General features: G+C 48.6%; 5 protein-coding genes across 5 annotated transcripts; 3 read left to right on the forward strand and 2 right to left on the reverse strand.

The window, feature by feature from the left end:
- Positions 1 to 171: 171 nt before the first annotated feature.
- On the reverse strand, positions 172 to 2273 carry ONS95_008431 (uncharacterized protein; the record flags this gene model as incomplete). Its single annotated transcript, XM_058501985.1, has 5 exons — positions 172 to 263; positions 469 to 847; positions 982 to 1009; positions 1168 to 1467; positions 1645 to 2273. 5 exons carry the CDS (start codon positions 2271 to 2273, stop codon positions 172 to 174), a joined length of 1428 nt encoding a protein of 475 aa, XP_058363307.1.
- Positions 2274 to 8142: 5869 nt separating this feature from the next.
- ONS95_008432 (uncharacterized protein) lies at positions 8143 to 9756 on the forward strand (the record flags this gene model as incomplete). The annotated part of the gene is made up of 3 exons (XM_058501986.1): positions 8143 to 8362; positions 8417 to 8625; positions 8683 to 9756. 3 exons carry the CDS (start codon positions 8143 to 8145, stop codon positions 9754 to 9756), a joined length of 1503 nt encoding a protein of 500 aa, XP_058363308.1.
- A 798-nt stretch (positions 9757 to 10554) lies between these two features.
- ONS95_008433 (uncharacterized protein) lies at positions 10555 to 12214 on the forward strand. The gene is made up of 4 exons (XM_058501987.1): positions 10555 to 10570; positions 10675 to 10763; positions 10813 to 11893; positions 11945 to 12214. Exon 3 carries the CDS (start codon positions 10885 to 10887, stop codon positions 11851 to 11853), a length of 969 nt encoding a protein of 322 aa, XP_058363309.1. The 5' UTR covers positions 10555 to 10570; positions 10675 to 10763; positions 10813 to 10884; the 3' UTR covers positions 11854 to 11893; positions 11945 to 12214.
- Positions 12215 to 12400: 186 nt separating this feature from the next.
- Positions 12401 to 14013, forward strand: ONS95_008434 (uncharacterized protein; the record flags this gene model as incomplete). Its single annotated transcript, XM_058501988.1, has 1 exon — positions 12401 to 14013. The coding sequence occupies exon 1, from the start codon at positions 12520 to 12522 to the stop codon at positions 14011 to 14013; it is 1494 nt and encodes a 497-aa protein (XP_058363310.1). The 5' UTR covers positions 12401 to 12519.
- Positions 13430 to 16884, reverse strand: ONS95_008435 (uncharacterized protein). Its single transcript, XM_058501989.1, has 6 exons — positions 16382 to 16884; positions 16262 to 16327; positions 16013 to 16201; positions 14954 to 15962; positions 14759 to 14895; positions 13430 to 14694 (listed from the first exon to the last, which is right to left on the reverse strand). The coding sequence occupies exons 1-6, from the start codon at positions 16658 to 16660 to the stop codon at positions 14500 to 14502; spliced, it is 1875 nt and encodes a 624-aa protein (XP_058363311.1). The 5' UTR covers positions 16661 to 16884; the 3' UTR covers positions 13430 to 14499.
- Between the last annotated feature and the right edge of the window lie 1036 nt (positions 16885 to 17920).

The raw sequence follows: 17920 nt of genomic DNA on the forward strand, positions 1-17920 counted from the left end.
TTGTATCAGTAAGGAAAGCTTCACCTCTATCTCTCTCCAAAGTAAATCAGACTGGCATAGCAAGAAGTAGAAAGACACAGGTCAACTTGTACAATGGTCAGCTTGTGCCGCGCGCTGCTGATTCAATTCGATCTGATAACCACATTGTCACTCGCACAGCACCTCACTTCCTCACTTCGTCAGCACAAACGTCACAAAGCTCCTCCCAGGCACCGTGCCGGTCACCAACCCATCAGCCGAAAGCACCGCATCCGTTTTCGCCACTGTAGAGGAACTCGAAGTCAGTACAGAGTTGACTAGGCTTTTACCATCAAACGAGACATCACGACGATTCCACCAAAAACAAAGAAAGCCAAAAAGAAACTAGGGGCGTAACTCCTGGCAGATATAGAAATGAAAACATGAGAAGAAGACCACAAGCAAGGTAGACTCCGAGTCAGAAAGACAAAAAAGGAAGAACAAACTCACTCTCCCTCGAATTATCCGTAATCCACGCACTCACACCCCCCACCACAAACCCCCCTCCAACCTTAACACTCACACTCTGACTCCCCGTCCCCGTATTCAGTACCGGCACGACCAAACTCCCACTACCACCATCATTCACAAACGCACTCGCACTAACACCACTCGGCGCCCCCGTCGCAGACACTCTCACTGCGCCGGGCCGGATATGCCGACTGTACTGCGCGAAAGCCCAGACCCGCTTGCTGATCTGTACGTCTTTTGTGGTGTCGTCTATCTTGATCATCTTCTCGTTGGTGTTGCCCCATTGGGTGCCGACCCAGTAGAGGTAGCCGGAGCAGTTGTTGTTGACGAGGGCGTTGTGGAGGGTGCTGGCCCAGGTCTGCGTGTACGGAGATGTGAAGTTAGTATGAGAGCTTTCCCAAGAGTTGAAACAGGAATATAAATAAAGCACTTTGTAAGATTTTATAAGGATGTCATTGCATTTATGAGGAAATGGAAGGGGCTCCTGCTTACCATTCCATCACCTGCGCCGCCGTTCTGACTGAGTGTACCATCCGCGTTAGCTTTGCTCATCGAGGAAACGAAAGGAAAGCTGTGACGTCCATCCATGTATAAGGAATCGAAAACAGCGGAAGAGAAACACCGGACGTAAAAACCGAAAATGTTCCAACCAGCAAAGAAAGGGGAGCAAACACTCACTACCAGGCCATCGTCCACTGCCCATTCAAATCCGAGTACTCCGTCTGCCAAACCTTCAACGCCGTCTTCAACGGCCCATTGAAATTAGACGTATAAGTATGCGAAGTTATAACACCCAGCTGATTCTCCACTCCAGCCGCTTTCAGTTGCGAGACTTTGTTGATGGTGTCGCTCCAGCCGGTGGATTCACAGCATGTTATGGCGATGTGCGACATATTGGCTGCTTTGAGAGTTGGGTAGAGAACTTTGATAAAATCGGCTGCTTGAGTGCCGGATGAGAGCATGGATGCGTAACTTGCGCTGTGGAAAGGAAAGGAAAGGGTGTTAGCGCGTTTGTGTGTGTTTGGAGGTTTGTTTACTTTCGCCATCGGTTTCAACTCTTTACTTCCTTCCGAGTCCATTACCAATCATTGATCCTCCTATTCGAAGATCTAGATTTTCGCGAAAAAAAATTATGAGAAACAAAGTTGAACTCACGTAAAATCCGGCTCATTCAAGAACCCCAGATGTGTAATCTTCACCCCCTCCCCCTCATAAAACCTCACATACTGCACCAAATAATTCGCATACGCCTGCCTCCAATCCCCACAGCCCTGCCCCTGTCCACTCACACCACACAGATACCCGCCATTATTCTCATTCCCATTCGTCTTCATGAACGGCGGCGCACTCCACGCATTGGCATAGAAAGTCTTCACACCATATTTCTGCGCCTCCTTGCTAACAAACACCTGCCCAGAGTCTTTCCCGTCCCACGTGTAGTTTGGTGTTGCGGACGGGCTGGACATCTTTGTGACGAGGATGGAGTTCATGAGATCGGAGCGGGAGTCGGAGGAGGAGCCGATACCATTTCGTAGGATGGAGAGGCCGGCGCCCGTGGTGGTGTTGAAGAGGACGTCGAGGACGAGGCGTTGTTTGGGGAGTGGTAGGTTGACGATTTGGTTGGCGCGTTGGAAGGCCTCGGAGAAGCCGAAACCGTCGATTGTTTGGTAGGTTTTGGAGACGTCGATGGTTAGTGTTACAGCTCGTTTTTGGAGGTGGGTTTCAGGAGCTGCGAAAACGAGAGGGATGGAGGGTACCAGGAGGAAGAAAGAGACAAGATGCATTGTTGTGGTATGTGGCTCTCACAGCAGGATCAATGTGAGGTCTTATCTCACTTGTGACATAAGGTGAAGAATGGGATTTCATGACTACACAAATCTTGGATTTCAGGTGTAAAAGTATGAACTCGAGGAGTATCTCTGATGACTTACTGCCTATTCACACAGGCAATACAGAGCTTCCATAGTGGACTCGAAATTAGGCAATTGCATCTCTGCTTGGCAACAAACCTCATCAGGATGCAATTAGCCTTAGATGAGATTGTAACTGTCGTGATAGACTCAACAAGATATGCTCGGTTCTCCGCATCTCGCACCATCGGAAGCCCGGATGCAGCCGCTTTTGTTTACCCGGTTTCATTGCCGGATTGCTGGGCTATGAACAGCGATAGAGACGGCAGATGCATGGTTGAAACTGCAATTTCCACAGACTTGGAGGGATAAATTTATGAGTATCTCTACTCGCCACGCCCTGCGATGCTGTAGAGCTCTCGATACATGGTGCCCTGGCGGCTTGCCCCCTTCCTAGCCGGGAAGGTTTTCCTCCTACGCAAAAGCAGCACTTGACAGCTTTGTCGGGATGCAAAATGGTACGAAGGACAACACCCATCGATTCAAATTACTGAACAACAACAAGATTTCGTATGCAAGCCGTGTCTAAAGATACTTTCCTTTCTCTAACCGCCCGGAGAGAAGATCACAAGGCAAACCTGGCACTTCCTGGACTTGGACTCCCAATATTGCCCGCTGGTCATGCATATGTATTGCTATGCAAGTGATGAGAGGCCTCTCATTAGCTTCAAAGTTCGTATTTGAGCAGAGTCTGGAGCCATGTCCGCGATCGAGAACAATGCTAGGGGCAAAGATCTGACGACTCCGATGGTAAACGTTAGGGGCAGGAATGGAACACGCCTTTGCCATAAGTGGCTCGGGAAGAATGTCTTTGATCTAACCTACCTTCATCGTATCTCTTTTTGGAGTAAATAGACGAATCAACAACTTCTCGGCGGTTTCCGTCAACTGCTACTCCTTTAGACAAAGTACAGGAAATGAGTATATCCACTGCAAGCGCAGTCGATTTGTTACCTTGTTAAAAAACCATGTGGCAGAAGACTCCTAGCCAGGCTAACGATTGACGGTAGCATCGAGTGGAGATCGTAGTGGAACATCGAGAAAAGGGCAGAAAGCTATAATCATGCACTTGCACAAAGTTCAATACTGCATGGCACCCCAGACTGTGCGTATTTCTCACTTCCAGAAAGGGCAATTGAGATTTCCCAGACCAGTGTCTCATGGACATTAAGATCCGATCTGTAATGATTCGATGATATTCACAAGGGATGAAGCTCATCGAAGCACCTCGTGGCCGGTCGTGGCCGCTCGGACATGAGAAATCCTGGTCATGATAATCTTGGACGTGGATATGCAGTGACAGAAATTGACCTGAGATCTGTCATCCATACACAAAGCTGTTGACTATCACATCAACCCCCGACTCCGTCATGATGTCTTGCAAACGAAGGAAGTCGTACGAGGAGTCGAAATGTTGGCATCTGGCTGAAGTCTCTGGCATGTAGTGGCGGCCACAGAACCATTGCCTCGGCAATCGTTCATGCACGTTAAGCTCAGCTGCCTTGAAGTATTGAAGTGAGCCGGCCGTACCGAGAATCGCTTGATGTTCTTAATCTGGAGCCGTGGCAAAGCGGTGGAGATCAAGCACCATGATCACCGGCTCTCTGACTTGAAGGGTAGATCTTGGAGATTATTCCCAATTCCTAGACTGCTAATAAAATTCCGTAGTCTCGCATTCGGAATATATATTGCGAAGTGAATTGACAATCCTTCCACATGCAGAAAAGTGATAGTCATGGAAGAGGGGCCCTCTCATTCAATGGCAGTGTTCCATCGGCGTCCAATATTCGCCTCCATGGTCCAGGGCGGTAAACGATGAGGAGCCTGGGAAAACTCTGAGCGATAAATTGCTGGAAACGTAAACAGGGAGAGTATATCAAGAAACGAGAAAATCTCACATCGATATTCTGGGGACGATAATTTCCAACAAACTCTCAGCCAATAGTATCCACGATCGAATACGAAAGCGGACCTGCCCTGTCCTACTCAGTCACTGAGACATCAAAGCCCGAATATCGAAAAATCTGCAAAGCATGATCTGCAGGGTTGGATCTGAAGATGAGCGATCAATGGCAACCCCCCACGTTATCGCACAGTAAGGGTCTCAGGGGTTTTCAGAGTTTTGGGGTCCTCGGGAGGATTCCTTGGGTCGCAACCATAGCGGAGCAGCACCACACCACCACGTGGGTTGGTCACTGCACTGTGGAACTGTAACCCTGCGTTCATGGCATTTGACAGCGGGAATATCCACAACCAGGGTTTAGGAGATTTACCCCGGCAGGCAGTTCATCAGACCCATGGGGTGGAGAAAATCATGTCAGTCCATCGAATAAAGGGGTAGTGTCGCGTGACATCTTGCAATCTCCTTCCATTGACTGATATCATTGAGCGAGAGAGAATCAATTCGGGTCTTTTCGGTTCAGATAATGGCAACTGGCTTTGATTTCGAGAGCATAATATTGGAGTAATGGATATTCACTCCAATCAGTCCACCGTGGCTGTAGCGTCAAGATGCGCCCGTGCTTCGAAATTTAAATCCAGTTCTGGCGTGGTGAAGGCGTCCAAACCCCGATATCAGCGCCTTTGCTTCGTAGCGCAGAAGCAGGTTTGGTATTAAGAGCATGACGTTGTCACTTCGCTTTTCAGCCTCTTCTGTACATTCGAGATATTCTGATGTGGGTCAACGAACGTCGTGCGGGTGGAAGATCTCACTGGATCGCTCCATTTGACCCGAAAAATATCGTTCATAAGCCAGACGAGAATAGAATATGCTGGGTTCTGAAAGTCAGTCCTTTAAACTTTCCTCCTTGAATCGGAACTTGCCGACATGTGAGATGCTCCATATTTAGGTTGTTGGCCTGGAGTCTGGACCCTTCTAAATTCCAGTCTCGAACGTTGAGGAATAGCTCTAGCTGTATTTCGAGTGGATTGCTATATAGCAAGTAAGGATATAAGTCCAATTCTTCAATGGCTTCAGTCGGTTGAGCTGTTGCCAAGGTGTGGAGGCTTCTGACGGCTTCTCGCCAGAGGGGATTTTGCTTCCAGTACTAACTGCACTGCGCAAGAGTACCTCCATAGAGCGAAGATGCATCTCACCGCAGGGATAATCAAGCAGGACAGCAAGTAGTTTGAGCGTTGCTTAGTGATTGGTAACTGATGCTTCGGAGTCCCTCCGCTACAATCTCCGGGTTTGTCGGAACCGCTCTCCAGGTACACGGTTCGGCTTCGGTTGGCGACGTACCGTACCACACACAACCTGCCCAGGTTCGATCCTTTGTGCCACACGATCGGAGTAGGCTTCAGCTACATCGAATCTTGCATGTTTCGGAGTTTCATAGTTACTTGGCCTCGACTTCGGATTTTGGCTTGGTCGAGGATCAAAAACCGCTCACTTGGGAGGAAGTGGACAGTGGACAATAGCAAACGTATGGCGCGGGACGGGAAGACAGTCCGGACCAATTGAGTGCTGCCTTTTTGAAAACTGATGTACTTCTTAAACTTCTTGAATGCATGTTTGACCGATATAGGCATAGTGTGGGAAAGCAGTCGGGTTACCGCTATTGGATGGTTCGCGTGCCCGTCTTGGTAACACATAACACATAACACTTTGCTGTTGTTTGCTTTTCGGATGCGATTCAGACACGGCCCGCCCCCCTCTGGACCGGCATATGTCTAGCTTAGTTTAAAGCGTTTGCCTTTTGACGCTGTTTGTTCAAGCTGCTTCAAAGTCTGCTGCAGATCGACGAATTGGGACATGCTTCTGGCCTCTGCCAACAAGGATCGGCGTTGTGGAAGGTCTCGAGTTGTTTACACCAACGTTTATGGGATGTTTACGGGCCGAGCCTGGTCAAAACTTAGAATTTGGCTAGAACTTAATGCAGCTCGACATATCTGGATTGCAAAAAGCTCACTGTCCCAACAGACGCATACAGTCAGGAGCAGATCTTCTCTTTCTCCGTTCGTACACTCACCGACAACCCGAGACACCACATGCCACTAGGAAGCCCTTAAACGTGGAGAGATGCAGTTCCAAGGCTCGCGAACGTCATCTAGCAGCCACTGGCCCTCGATCAAGACCTGCCTATGCGGCGCGGAAGCGGCGCAGTGTGCGGCTTTTCAAGGAGGAGGGAGTTCTGGACTCTGATCCGCTCCAGGCCAGCGCATCGCATCGCTTAGGGTGAGTGTTATGCATTGAGCATAAACGATACTGAACTTTAAAGACGAGTTTGAAATTGGAATCTAACCTGCCACTATGCCTGTTCCTGACTCCTTCTCCCTGCCCTGACTCCGTGACCTGCCCTGGCCGGTCCTATCCACTCACCAAATATGAAGCTCAATGCTCGCCATAGCGCGGCGTAGATTGCCGAGGCTCACTAAGCTCTAGTGTACGATCCTGGCTCGATTAGCGGCAACCCGGTAAGCCTACTTCAACCACACCCAGGATTACAGAACGACATATCATATTACATTTCAACCATGAACCATACAGTCAACACAAACAATACAGAAGGACCGTTGCACCATCATCAGTTGAAATCGCTAGCAAATAAATTTCAAGGCTGTATAGGCTGTATCCACTCGCCCACATACAGTATGTCTCAATGACTTGGGCACGGCCTGCCGGCACAGAGCATCCCGGCAGCACAAAAATGCAAATACCATTCAGTCAGTCAAGCAGTAACGCTCCCACCTCCTCTGTGGATATCCCTCACATAGTTGCGGGCAACCTCGATATGGACCCATGCAGCCACATTGGCCACCGACATGATGGGTGTCACAACAACCTGCACTACTCCGCTACCCCTCAATCACCAGATCCATGAGGTCTCTAGGGGAATCTAGGATCACATCCGCACCACACACACCCCAGCGACAGTGCAGATGCCTTTGGAAGGGACCAGGGAGAGCAAATTCAAGATGGACTAAAATGGGCAGTATTATTCATGAATGGCCTCGCTGAAATATTCTGACTTAACCGAACCGCGACAGCCAGGTTTGCTGTCTCGTGGGCTGCATATAACTGGCTTGTGGATTATGACAGTTAAAGTGGGGAATTGAAAGGGATCTGTGGGGGAGAGCCAATTTAGAATTAAGTCGTCTTTAACACCACACCAGCGGTCACACAGGCGAGCCTACTGAGCTTGGGTGCCCTACAAAACATCGTCCGAGCTACAATTTGCTCTGTCGAGGGCTGCTCATGCACGACCGACCGCTTGTCAAGCTGGAGCCTCACCCCAGATGGATTCATCCATGCTCGAGAAAAAAAAAAGAAATAGCACCTAATGGATGCACTAACTGCGGATCCCTGATGGACTGAACCTTTGCAGGAAAATACTTGCGTACCAATTAGAAATCTTGGTAGCCGAAATCTCTTGACAAGGTGAGGTTGCTGCAACGCTGAAGGATAACTGGGTGCCACATTTCGGACAGATTGTAAGCGCCATAGGGGTTGTATTATCCACATTCAATGTCTATCATTTCTCCCCATTTCCGTAAGGGACGACGCAGACAAGCAGAGAGAAAGGTCTAGAATGACGTTGGCCCCTCCTTGAGAAGACTCGAAATCGCTTATAAGTAGAGACAACCCGAGATCTTCTGAATCGGTCTCAAACAACATCGCTCGCTTCTTGTTGCAGATCGTTCTTTACTCTCTTACTTCTATTCCACTTGCGTCCAGAATCGCGAACCTTGCCTTCGTTTACCAATTTTTAATTGTCAAATCACCAATTTAAACATTTCAATCATGCCTTTGATGCCCCCCGGGTCCAAAACTGGTGTATACTATATTCCTGTCTGTAATCTTCCTTGGAATACAACTTGGAAGAAGCTCAAAGACCACTCTCGAAACCGACAACCTGATGGATCTGGCTTGGCAATCCTTCAGGCCAATGTTTATCCTGGATCAACTTCAACCAGTGGATGGGTAAGCGTTCAAGGACTGGCGGATTTCCGAGCTGCAGTTGGTAAGTTAGTCCACTCAATTGAATGGAACACTATCATGATTAACTGGATGGTAGACCATTTGAATCATTCGGCGATGGAGGATCACCCTCGAGCTGCCCGCACCCTACAGGCCGATGGCCGTAACGAGACTTGTCCAGTGATGCTTAAGGATACTACTTCACCAAGCCCTTCTCCATCTCGTCAGTGTTTTCCAGAACAGAATACATGGCAGCCAGTATTACAGCACGCAAACTCAACTCACCCACAGGAATTCTACCCCAATGTAAGCCAATCGCCTCGAAATGTTCTGACTCAAATGTCACCTACTGACTGTGAATAGTGGGCTGTTCAGCCTTCATCACCTGCGGTTTCTTCTCCGATGTCACCATCCTTCTCCGAAAGTTCGTACTACCAACCTCCATCGCCACATTATTATCAAACCCAAACTTTCAACAACTTCTCTCCCCAGAATGAATACATGCAAGCTATGCAGCCTGGTATGGTCCTTGTACCTATGTCTCGGATGCAACAACCACTATACATGGTCCCTGTTGAACCACAAATGCAACATCTACCACAAGCACCCTCCCCACACCACCCTCAGATGTTTCCTCTCCCCCAACCTCCCAGCCCCGCGCCAAAACCTGAACTCCACCAACCCCCAAAGGTCATCAAGACCGAAGCTCGAAAGATCATCATTACCAAACTCCCCCTCAGCTGCAGCGAAAAGGACCTCCAGGAACTCATCACCAGCGTCTCGTCGACGCGAAGCCGCAGTCCCCGCACGGCCGGCCATCGCACTTCACCAGAAGGCACACGCTACCACCTTCAACACCTCGAGATTGCCAGGCACTCCAATGGTAGCCCGAAAGGCCACGCGTTCGCCGTCCTCGAATCCTACTACACTGCAAAGTGCACCATCGACGCCCTGAACGGTCTCAGCTGGCAAGGGAGAACACTACAAGCTCGCTTTGCCAAAGAGGGCGTGGAGTCGAAAAGTCGCGGCTCGAGACATACCCAGAGCTCTGAGTCGGGTGAATCACGCGTCCGCAGTGCTCCGCGCATCAACACACGGGGGAGAGCCCATGAGCAGCAGGTCCCTCGATCGATGGCGCCGGAGCCTGAGCCGCAGTATCGGTACACTGGCAATGGTGAGGCCAAAGTCATGGAGGTGGATGAGTACCTCTGTGCGCAGTATTCCAGTATTCATATCGACTATCGTGGCGAAAGCTCATCCAACTCATCGCACTCGACGTCGTTCACGAGTGATAATAACGCTTCGGAAGTGAGTGGCCTGAGTTTGGAGGGTGAGAGGGAGAGGTGTCGGAGAATATTAGCCGATGAAGATACGGCAAGTCATACGCCCGTGGTAGTTGATGGGAGTTCTTTTGGGAAGAAGCGTAAATCAATTTGATGTAGGATTTGGATGGCGCTGCTGAATTGTCATATAATTTCTTTGCTGTCGGAGTATGGGAGCTGGTCAAAAGCTTGGGCATGGACGGTGTTGGCTGTTTTACTGGCTTTTGTATTTGAAGTTCAATACCCTGTAGTTTCTGATAGGTTGTTATTGAGACATCTCATTTTTTATGTCAATATTACAATATTTCCTCCATTCAGTCGTTCAACAAATCACAGAATGCTTGACGTGCTTGAAGGATTCTTCACGTGATCCATGCATCAGCTTCCTGTCCCACTCCTCCGGTCTTTGCATCGTTATCACCATCTTTACAGCGGATGTATGATTGTCACCTTTGCTTTATTCAATCAGTCATCAGGCGATCAAGTGAACGCGTGATTGATATTTGTGGTAGTCCAGTGGCAGAACTTAAATAGCGCTAGGCCAGTTCGAGTAACCCTGGCAAGCGACCTTGTTGACTTCTTTCCATCTCGAGAGCGCACAAATATCACCTTTTCTTGAAAACAACAAGGATAATCTGTGACGCAACAGAACATCACTACACAACCCCAGACGCGCGTTGTTGCTCTTCGATCTGCGTGCAGCGACAACTGCGTGCAGCGACAACTGCGTGCAGCGACGACCGATTCGTCTTCATACGCTGATTCTTGCGGTGGTTTGGAGACTGGCACATAGATCACCTAGTCGCGAAATCAAATACGATAAGCTGTCGCGCAGCAGAGCAGAACAACAACTCACGTACCCAAATGCTCGTGATTGTTCGATCTACATCGGGCAAGCTTGCATCCGTGTTGAGACGTTGATTCTTGGCGTATGTTCCTGCCCCTTCGTGTGCACTCTAGCTAGTGGAGAGAGAGCTTGACCATTGACGAATGTGCGTTGCTGACCAAGCCTGACTTTGCGAAATGACAGTAGAAGACTACTTGAGCCGGATTCAATTTGCAAGTTGCTATCTTCAGTCCTGAGACATCAGATCCCCTGTTGTTCAACCTTGCCAAGAAGAGGTACGTATGGGCATGTACGGTTACAGATCTTTGCTTACTTCAAAAACAGAGATCACCAACTCGTCAGTACTGCCTTGTCCAGAAACTAGCCTCCACGAAAACAGCCTCATACTCTTTTAAAATGTCTACCCGAACTGAAAAGACCAATCCCCACTCTGAGGAGGTTGAACGCTTCTCACAAAAGCTACCACTGAAATACAAAACCATCCACCAGGTGCTTCAAGATCTCGCAAATAGCTATCGCCATCGCCATCGCCATCATAATCCCAAAGATTCCGAGTCTGAGCCCTCCCCCGTCCCTAATGTCGAACCGACTGGCAACCGCATCAAGATCCGAAAGTTCAAGTATTTCACGAAGCTGCCACTCGAAGTCAGACTTATGATCTGGGCTGAATGCGCTCACGTTTCTCGGGTGATCCAATTTGATCATTACGACCCAAGCGTACGTAGACCCATAGTTCCATTCCGCTTCATCAATGCATGCCCAGGCTGCATTCAAGTCTTCGTCCAGGCTGGAGGCAAGGTTCCAACCATGCTCCAAGTCAATCAGGAATCACGCAGGGAGGGATTACGTTACTACGAGAAGCCGTTTGGAGGGTTTCTTGGCAGACGCAGTCCATACTTCAACTTTGCTGTTGACGTTCTCCACCTCTGGAACTCTATTGCTGGTGAAGTCATTTTCGGCCATGGACGTCTACCCAACAGAGATGTTTCTTACCCATGTCACTGCGTTACTACCAGTTCGATACACCAGAATAATCTGTCCGAGAAGTTGAGACACCTATCGATCACGCAATGGGATCTGGATTGGTCTCAGGGTCCTGGCAATCCGAAATTTTCTCTTGGATTTTTTCCGCAGCTGCAAACCTTCACTTTCGGGACCGACATGTTCGGTACCATCATGAACATGATAGATCTTGGCAAATTTGAGCTTATGGAAGATCTGCTTGGTAGTGACCATACCATATCTGGCAGACTTGATATGAAACACATCTCACGATGGGCCATGACGGATTTCTTCTTTTCTTCACAGTTCCTAATATCACGACAGCCAAGAAATCCAAGACGCTCGCGAAGGAGAAATCAATGACCGAAAGGAGCATTCAGAATAATTCGAATCCCGGAAAAGCGTAAGAGTATTCTCAGAATCTGAACGATATCTTGTACTGACATCTGTGCAGATTTTGACTCTGGACGCTCTTGGCCACGGCCAACAATTGATAGAGCAAGTTAAGGACTGCGTACCCTAAATATCTGAAGTGCAGGTCCGATCAAACTGAAGGGGGAGATGAGAACGGGTTTCACAAACACTTTATGAAAGATGTGGCTTGTAGTATGGAATAAGGAATCAAATAATGCCAGCCATTGCTTAGATATCTTAAGCACGTACTCACCTGACCGACATCCGGTAGCGTGCACCAAAATCAATACCAAGATGAGCTGAACTTGCCAGAGTAAAGTATTCCAAACAAGGCGTGATTTGGAATCTTCGAACGAACGTGAGTCCACGAGTTTCGAATGCGGAGCTGAGCGGTGCAATGGAGGTACTGGAGGAGATCAAGAATGGTAATACCAAATAAGCGAACCCGCCCTTTCCATTTTCGTCCAAACAACACCACGCTTGTAACCAATGAAGTGCAGCTACCCGTCGCCCCTATCCAGACCAGAAAACATCAATTTCACCGAGTCTTCTGCTCTGGCCTTCCCCTTATTCTTTTTCTTAAGTATTGTCGAGTATTCTCGACATCCCCTCGTTATGAATTCCTCTCGTCTCGACCTCGCCCGTCAACGCCAGAGATGTCTCCTAGTCTCCCTCAGTCTTACACTGCTCATCATAATTTGGAGTACATTGATATTTCCATCTCAGACGACAAGATCCATTAAGCATACAGCTCTTCCCTACGCCAAGTCACTTCTCAGCAATGACAAAGCCCATGATGCTATCTTGTCAACACAAGACCTATCCCATATCGCTCGTCACGTCGGTACACCGACATTCCAGTACGCTCAACGAAGGATCAGAACATACTATTTATCAGCAGATAAAGAACGACCGACGTTGACCTACATCGATCAGCCTCTTCTACCAGATTTTCAACTCCTCGCCAAAGACAATTTGACACAGATCGAGTGTTCAAAGATGCCACCTTTGACGTTAAGCGTAGCCCTCTCTCCAGAAGTCGATACCTCCATTCTTTCCTTCGGTATCTCAACCAAGCTCACCCGCCTCAAACTCGCACTTTCGCAACTTAAGCACTGGCTTCCCCATTCAAACGCTCAACTCCACGTCTCAGTCCCACCAGAACCTTCACCCTCATCCTCGCACACCTTTCAGGAAATCGAATCTGTCTACCGCACCGCAGCAATAAACCTCACTCTCCACATCGCCGACGCCCCATTCGCAAAATCCTACTTCAATCTCATCAAAACCCTCTACGAAGCACGCACCCCCTATACACAATGGCTCGTTCTCATCGACGACGACACATTCATCCCTTCCCTCCCTTACCTCGTCCACCACCTCTCCACACATTACAATGCCGACAGCGAAATCCTCATCGCCGCCCTCTCCGACAGCCTCGCCCAGATCCGCGAACACGGACCCCTCCCCTTCGGCGGCGGCGGAATCTTCATCTCCGTCCCGCTCGCTGCATCACTCGTGCGCCCAGAGATCTGGGAAGCTTGCCTCAATATCCCGAATGACCAAGGTGATCAAGCTGTCAACGAGTGTTTGAACGCTCACTCCTCCGTTCGGCCTACATTCGATTACGAGCTTAACCAAATGGACATCAAAGGAGATGCATCGGGATATTTCGAAAGTGGCAGACGCATGCTGACAATTCATCACTGGAGGTCTTGGTACGATGTTGATGTCCCACTTGCTAGTAACGTGTCAAAAGCCTGTGGTTTCGAATGCGTGTTTCAGCGATGGGCGTTTGAGGATGATTTCGTGCTGAGTAATGGCTTTTCAGTGGTGGAGTATACCAAGGGTATCAAAGAGGGTGGAGTAAGATTGGAAGAGATTGAGAAGACGTGGGATGGGGAGGCGTGGAATTTTGTGCATCATGGGGGGCCTTTGAGAGAGCCGATGGAAAAGGGAGATAAGAGCAGTGCGAGGTTGGTGGAGGCGAGTGTAGTTGATGGAGTGGGTGTCAGGCAGATTTATGTCGAGCGTGTGAATAGTGGGGAGAATGTGGAGAGGGTCGTGGGAAATGTTGATCGTGTTGTGGAGTTGCTTTGGCTATTTTGAGGATTGATGCTAAATGGTGGCATCAAGGACAGTAGAAAAGGAGGAAGTGATAAAGTACAGAAGGTGGGAATTGCTGTATTGGTTGCATTTTCATAGAGATATGACCAGAAAGATGGAAGCATATGTAGCATCAGCTATATTGTCTGCTTGACAGAGCAAATACTTCAACTCGAGCAAAGAACCATTCACTTCGACCTCATCTTCGTGATTTTATGAAAAATCCAACAGATTAAATCTAATGGTCTAATTGCAAGCAATGAACCTAAATGATGGGAAGTACTAACACCGAGTAGAAGAGAATCGAAGAGCATCGTCGCAAAGCATCAAGTCACCCATCTCATCCAATATTCCAAAACGCCCCATCACGATCTCTAGCCATAGCCATGGATCTAACCAAAGAGAACTTCTAATGAACGACTAATTCTCCCGCTTTAGAACAGCTCTCAAAACCCAAGCACGGGAGCCATCAATGCATCATCAGCTCCTTCAGCGCAAAATCGAACTTCTCGTCGTCACTCCCAGGATCAATGACACTTCAGCTGAAGTTGAGTCTAGCTCCCAGGGCTCGAAAGGAACCATGTCTGCAGGACAGATGGTTCCGTTTGGTGGGAGGGTACCGTTCTGAAAGTATGCTCGGATGGTACGTGCTGTGCAGCGGGAGGGACAGGACAGTGTGGTGTGCTGGGTTGTGTTAGCTTCGTGTCAACGAGAGAAGAAAGAAACAGAGGGGGATAGGGCTGCGTACACCGTAAGAATCTTGAATCATGACCACAGAGCCAGGAAATCCCTCTGCATTTGCGATCGCGCTACGAAGTGGCGTGACGTTGTCCGCTATATTGGCTATGAATAGAATCGGATGTGAAGTGTTGCCTTCAAAGGGACCTATCCTCATGTTAAGAGATGAAGATACCCCGCCTTCGGGTGTGTGAGAAAAACGTACCTGTGAACTGCCATTTCGCCTTGATCTTCCATCCCACACACCCCATAACCAGGCTTGCCATCGAAGAACCCGCACTCCTACTCACATCCAGCAACTTTTTCGCGTAAGTCTCGAACCCTTCAACATTATCCGCTACACTAAGTCCGTCAGAGCAAATGATTGCTTTTCTTGCGTCAGCTGAGCCCTCAGCTTCTGGGACTTCTGGGGTGGGATTCCTTGGGTTGGTTGGATTATCTTGATGGCTCTCGCACACCGGCAGCTGTTCACCGCCTTGAGATGTGAGTCTGATGAATGGTCGACCGTCTCCGGATTCAAGAGCAGCAAGTGACTCCGCAAGCGAAGGGAACATCACCAGTGGTCGGTAAAGTGCAGATGTGATCAAGCGTTTGACTTTCGAGTATGTCACGATCTCAGGTCGAAGATTCGAGGAAGCTGATGCTGAGACGATAACAGGATGTTTTTTGATATTTTCCAGCAGAGACTCCAATCGAGTCTCGATCGCTTCCGGACTTGAAGCATAGAAAGCGCACCATTTCGGCCCAGCAAGGTGACAAAACCGGTAGAACGAATCCATGACTTTATCCGTATCCTGCAGAAAGTGCGTCGGAGCTCCCGAGACAAGATCTCTCGCATCAACATTCCCGTCATTTACCATCCGTCCAACTTTATCAGGAAAGAGACTTGCGAACGTCGTACCCAGGAATGTGCCGTAGCTGAAGCCCCAGTACTTGAGTTTAGATTCGCCGAGCTTTTCCATTATGTGCAGCATGTCTCTTGCTGCGGATGGAGTGCTGACGAACCGAGCTGTGTCTCCGAGCTGAGTTGTACATTGTTCAGATAATGCTGTGGCGTGGGCATAGCTATCATAGATTGTGCCAGGATGTGCATCAAGGACTGGTGGCTCTTGAAGGTCCCAGAGAAGGGATGAGGTTCTGGATGTTGAGGCGTTCCAGCAGCTAAGATGGGGAGTTGTAGCTCCTACTCCGCGAGGATCAAAGCTAATTATGTCCTGAACTTCTCAATATATCATATTAGTCTGGAGTGTAAAGGAATACCAACATGATTTCTTCCTACGACATACTGGTAGTATGGTCCCAGTCGCTTGACGAACCAAGCTCCACTTCCACCTGGCCCCCCTGGATTGATGAACACAGGGCCCTTGTAGTTTGCTCTCTCAGTCGCATTGAGTCTGACAATCGCGATTGTTGCTCGTCTAGGATCAGATGGATCCAGCCAATCGAGGGGGACCTAAGAAGGGATGTCAATAATCAAGAAACATCGCATCGCTTGTCAGCCCGCAAAACTCACTTCTAGTCTAGCACAATCAAACTTGCTATAGCATGGATACCATACTATGTCCTTCGAAGGCTGAATCTGTCACCCAGTGAGAGGCTGCCACCATGTTGGGACCACGTATCGCGAACTCACCTCTCCCCATCTCCACCCCGCTACCCCGGATTTCACCTCTCTGAACCCGGTCCACAACCCACGTAAATGACACAGAGCAGCTCCAAATTCCATTCCAAGGAACGAGCCCACCGCAAGAGTCAATATGAGACTTCCTATGATCAACAGACAGACAATCGCCCAAAATTGCCATGGCGCTCTCCGGAAGACGCGGCTCTTCGTGGCTGGGGGTTTCGATTGATCACATGAACCGTGTCGCCGCCGTCCTTCAGGGTAGAAAAGACTGGTTGTGAAATCCATCGCGGTTGATGCTATTGTATCATCTGGATCTTGACGGCGACACGGTATCGATGTAGATCCAAATTTAAAAGGACAAAGTCTAAATTCCAGATGAAGGTTCCTGCCCAGCCCAGACAGCGTTATCTTATCTGATACTGGAAGTTGCGGTCAGCAGTCTGAGTGGTTGGAGGATTAAGCGAGGGCAGGGATGCTGGTGTTTTCTTTTCTTTTGAGAAGGTTGAAATTTTGAAGGTAGTGATGCAAATGAATTGAAGAGACTGTAAATTGCGAGGAAAGTGCGCTCAAAAAAAGTCATGAGAAGAGTATGAGACTAGCTGACCAATTGACACGTTGGCATTTCCTATCCGTGTTACACGCGGCCGAACAAAATTGTAAATAAGGTACGACGTTGCTCCGAGAAACCTTCGCGGGCTTGGCACACACCAAGAGTCGTACAGCAGAACCCAGCAAGCTTCAAAAAAGCCCCAATCAAGTCAGCAGCTGTGTAGCCAGTAATCCAGGAGTCTCAGCGCATTCGTCCGGGGTGCGATGTGCAGAGGAAGTCTGCCTAAGAAGGATAATCCCGACCCTGGACAGGCCAAGCACAACAGGATATGGAGACTTAAGAGCACAAGTCGATATCATTGACAAGACTAAATCAGAGAATGTTTGTTTTAGATCTTGCGTAAGACTCCAAAGCCAAAATGATACATGAGCTCTTTAAAAATGCAAATCACGGGACGCTGACATGGATGCCAGTGACATCAAGTCTCGAAATTGTGACCGTCGCGTATATTGGTCTTCTAGAGATATTGCCTGCTGATCACCGTTGGCATTAGCTAATTCGCCCTGTTTCTTTGAGGATACAGCTGTTGCTTGGCATTCTTCACGACTTGAAAACGTTGTGCTTATTATTTTTGATGTTAGTATGAGAGAGCAGCTAGCAGAGGATATGTGTATATAAATCTCTTTGGAACCGACGTCCTTTGCTATGAGTCGAAGAAAAGTATCTGAAAGTATCGACAAAGGCTCTTGATCTGTATGGTACCAGAACAAGATCTTCTACCAGCTACCAGAACGAACTATATGGCTACATATGATATTCCCCAATTTCCACATCTTTGCTTTGATTTTGTCCTTGATAACTCGCTGCAACCTCACATGTATTCTCGACGTAGGCAGCAAGATAATCGTTCCATCCGTTGAGTGAAGCTTCAGATAGGCTTCAACAGGAGGTTCAAGTCCATACCATATCTCAGTGCTTTCCTGAGCCAAATGAGA

Source organism: Cadophora gregata, assembly GCF_030347475.1.
Source record: "Cadophora gregata isolate MNR1 chromosome Unknown scaffold_2, whole genome shotgun sequence".
NCBI classification, from domain to species: domain Eukaryota; kingdom Fungi; phylum Ascomycota; class Leotiomycetes; order Helotiales; family Ploettnerulaceae; genus Cadophora; species Cadophora gregata.

Coding starts and splice junctions, on each gene's coding strand:
- ONS95_008435 (XM_058501989.1), bottom strand. CDS start 16,660: ATGGATTTCACAACCAGTCTTTTCTACCCTGAAGGACGGCGGCGACAC. Junction 16,328..16,381: donor CGGGGTGGAGATGGGGAGAG/GTGAGTTCGCGA, acceptor ACTGGGTGACAG/ATTCAGCCTTCGAAGGACAT. Junction 14,695..14,758: donor TGATTCAAGATTCTTACGGT/GTACGCAGCCCT, acceptor AACACAACCCAG/CACACCACACTGTCCTGTCC.
- ONS95_008433 (XM_058501987.1), top strand. CDS start 10,885: ATGTCTACCCGAACTGAAAAGACCAATCCCCACTCTGAGGAGGTTGAA.